Below are 2,403 nucleotides of genomic sequence, written 5' to 3' on the forward strand. Positions count from 1 at the left end.
AAAGCTTCGGGGTGAGCACAGCAGGAGCGAAGAAGTGAAGGAAGAGGAACCCATGATGGAGAAGTACCGCACCTCCTGGATGGGGACAGGGACAGCCCAGGGGACAGGCACAGCCCAGGGGACAGGCACAGCTCAGGGGACAGGCACAGCTCAGGGGACAGGCACAGCCCAGGGGACAGGCACAGCTCAGAGCTTGGTGTGGTGCTCCTGGGGCTGGGCAGACCCCCAGCCCCACCGTGGGTCCCACCTCGTGCTGTGCCGAGGGGAATCGCTGCTCCACCCGCCTGCGGAGCTGCTGGAATGCCACCCTCATGGGGAGGGGACACTTGTCCACCGAGCCCACGATGGCATGCACGATGTCCCCCAGGTAGCCCTTCAGCAGCTCCAGGCTGCTCTCCTGCACCTGTGCCTCCGACAGGGACCCCCTGAAGGAGATCCTCCTCTGGGGATACTCTGTGTCAGGGACACCAGGAACGGGGGCACTGAGCTGGCCAGAAGTGGCCCCTTCCTGCAGGGGACACAGGGACATGCCAGGTGCCCGTGCCCCTCCCAGACATCCACCTGTGCCCACCTGCCCCGGCTCAGCTCCATCCTGCCGGGGTCCAGCTCCACAAGTTTCTTCTCCTCAAAGATGTGGTTCAGCACTGGCAGCTCGTGCAGGTAGGGCAGCCCCACCACCTGCAAGGGGTGGGAAGGCACTGTGCTTGACCCCAAATGCCCTGCTGGAACATCATGGAGGTGTCCCTTCCCGTGCTCACCTTCATGAACTGCTCCGTGGATTTGGAGGCCAGTGAGTTGGAGCGGAGCAGGGTGTTGGGATCAGCTGGAAGAGCACAGAGGCTGTGGCAGGGTGGGCACAGGGTGACATCCCAGCTGTCTCTGGTGTGCCCAGCCCCAGGGACACGTGGCACCTTTCCTGCCTCTCCCTTGGTGTCCTCACTCTTTCTCCATGGTCATCTGGAGCAATCTGGCTTGGGGTTTCTTGAGGTGGCCCTGGGCACTTACTGGTCCTGGCCAGCTCGTGGCTGGTGAGGTAGTCCAGGAGGGGCACAGCCAGCCCTTGGCCCAAGAAGAGCTTCACCAACTTGGTGGCCACGTCCTGCTGGCTCTCCCCTGAGGTCACCTCCTCCAGGACAGCCAGGGCTGTGCCCTCAGGGGACTGTGGGGAGGGCAGGGTGGGCACAGCAGGGCCTCCACACTGGGGTGGTCACCCCAAAGTTCCCCGCAGCCCCAGCACCCACCTGGGCCGGGCAGAGGATGGGCTCGGTGAGGAGCTGGATGAGGGGCTGGTAGTGGTGGGAGGGCAGGGCTGTGTCCTCCAGCAGCCTCACTGCCAGCCTCAGGGCACCCAGCTGTCCCCTGCAGTGACACAGGGGCTCACGTGGGTCCTGTGCCCTCCATGGGGGCCACCTCGTGCTGCCCTGGTCACAACCCCCTGTCCCCTCTGCCTGCATCACCCGTGGTCCCCGGTGGTGCTGGGGAGGGGCAGGAGATGGAACCAGCCCCTGGTGAGGCCCGGGCAGAGGGTGTCCAAGAAAAACTCGACCTGGGGGACACAGGCAGGGTCTGGATGGGTGAGGGGACATGTGCCAGTCCCCTGTGCCACACCTCCCTTGGGGCACAGCCCAGGACACGCAGGGTCTGGATGGGTGAGGGGACATGTGCCAGTCCCCTGTGCCACACCTCCCTTGGGGCACAGCCCAGGACACGCAGGGTCTGCACGTGGCACTGCCCCCATCCCGGTGGGTCCTAACCCGTGGTCACCCAGACCCCGCACCGAGGGGTGCAGAGGCGCCCCCAGGCCCCATTGGGGTGTGCCCCGAGCTCCTCACCCGCCCCAGGGAGTCGTTCTTGCCCACGATGTCCCAGTCCCAAAGCTCCACGCTCAGCACGGCCTCTCCCAGCTCCCCCTCCGGCAGCTCGAACTCCAGCACCTCATCCCAGCTCGGGAGCCGCGTTTTCTTCACCACCTGCGGGGCACGGGGACGGGTGTCTCCGACGGTGCCCGACGGTGCCCGAGGGTGCCCGAGCCTCCTGGCTCCGTGCGGGACCCGGTGCCACACCCAGCAGCCCGCAGTGACTCACGGCTGTCCCCAGCGTGTGCCCGCAGCACGACACCCGGCCAAAGGGGTCCGAGGCGCCCGAGGCGTCCCGAGGGGGCCAGGTCGCTGTGAGGACGTGGGGTCAGCAGAGTTTGTCCCCACCGTCACGGTCCCTGCAGCCCCACGTGCCCGCTTTGTGCCAGCTCGCCTGTGCACATGGGGCAGCCCGCAGGAGCCAGGGCATGCTGGGGAGATCGTGTCCCCATTTCCAGGGAGCCCTTCCTCCTCCAGTCCCTAGTGCGGGTGCTGCCATCCCTCCTGGCTGTCCCCATGGCCACCCTGTCCCCCTGGCCATCCTGTT

At 66.6% G+C, this 2,403-nt stretch overlaps 1 protein-coding gene across 1 annotated transcript in view; it reads right to left on the bottom strand.

The window, feature by feature from the left end:
* The window catches only part of RASAL1 (RAS protein activator like 1), a gene marked incomplete at its 3' end in the record, with an annotated part of 3,641 nt that overhangs the window by 692 nt on the left and 546 nt on the right, over positions 1 to 2,403 (bottom strand). Inside the window, 11 exon segments of the mRNA XM_031063148.1 lie at positions 1 to 54; positions 57 to 75; positions 248 to 440; positions 572 to 678; positions 759 to 823; positions 1,006 to 1,159; positions 1,242 to 1,359; positions 1,458 to 1,546; positions 1,833 to 1,970; positions 2,086 to 2,157; positions 2,159 to 2,168. Coding sequence (XP_030919008.1) covers positions 1 to 54; positions 57 to 75; positions 248 to 440; positions 572 to 678; positions 759 to 823; positions 1,006 to 1,159; positions 1,242 to 1,359; positions 1,458 to 1,546; positions 1,833 to 1,970; positions 2,086 to 2,157; positions 2,159 to 2,168 — 1,019 coding nt within the window.

This window comes from Geospiza fortis, unplaced genomic scaffold, assembly GCF_000277835.1.
Source record: "Geospiza fortis unplaced genomic scaffold, GeoFor_1.0 scaffold31, whole genome shotgun sequence".
NCBI classification, from domain to species: Eukaryota; Metazoa; Chordata; class Aves; order Passeriformes; family Thraupidae; genus Geospiza; species Geospiza fortis.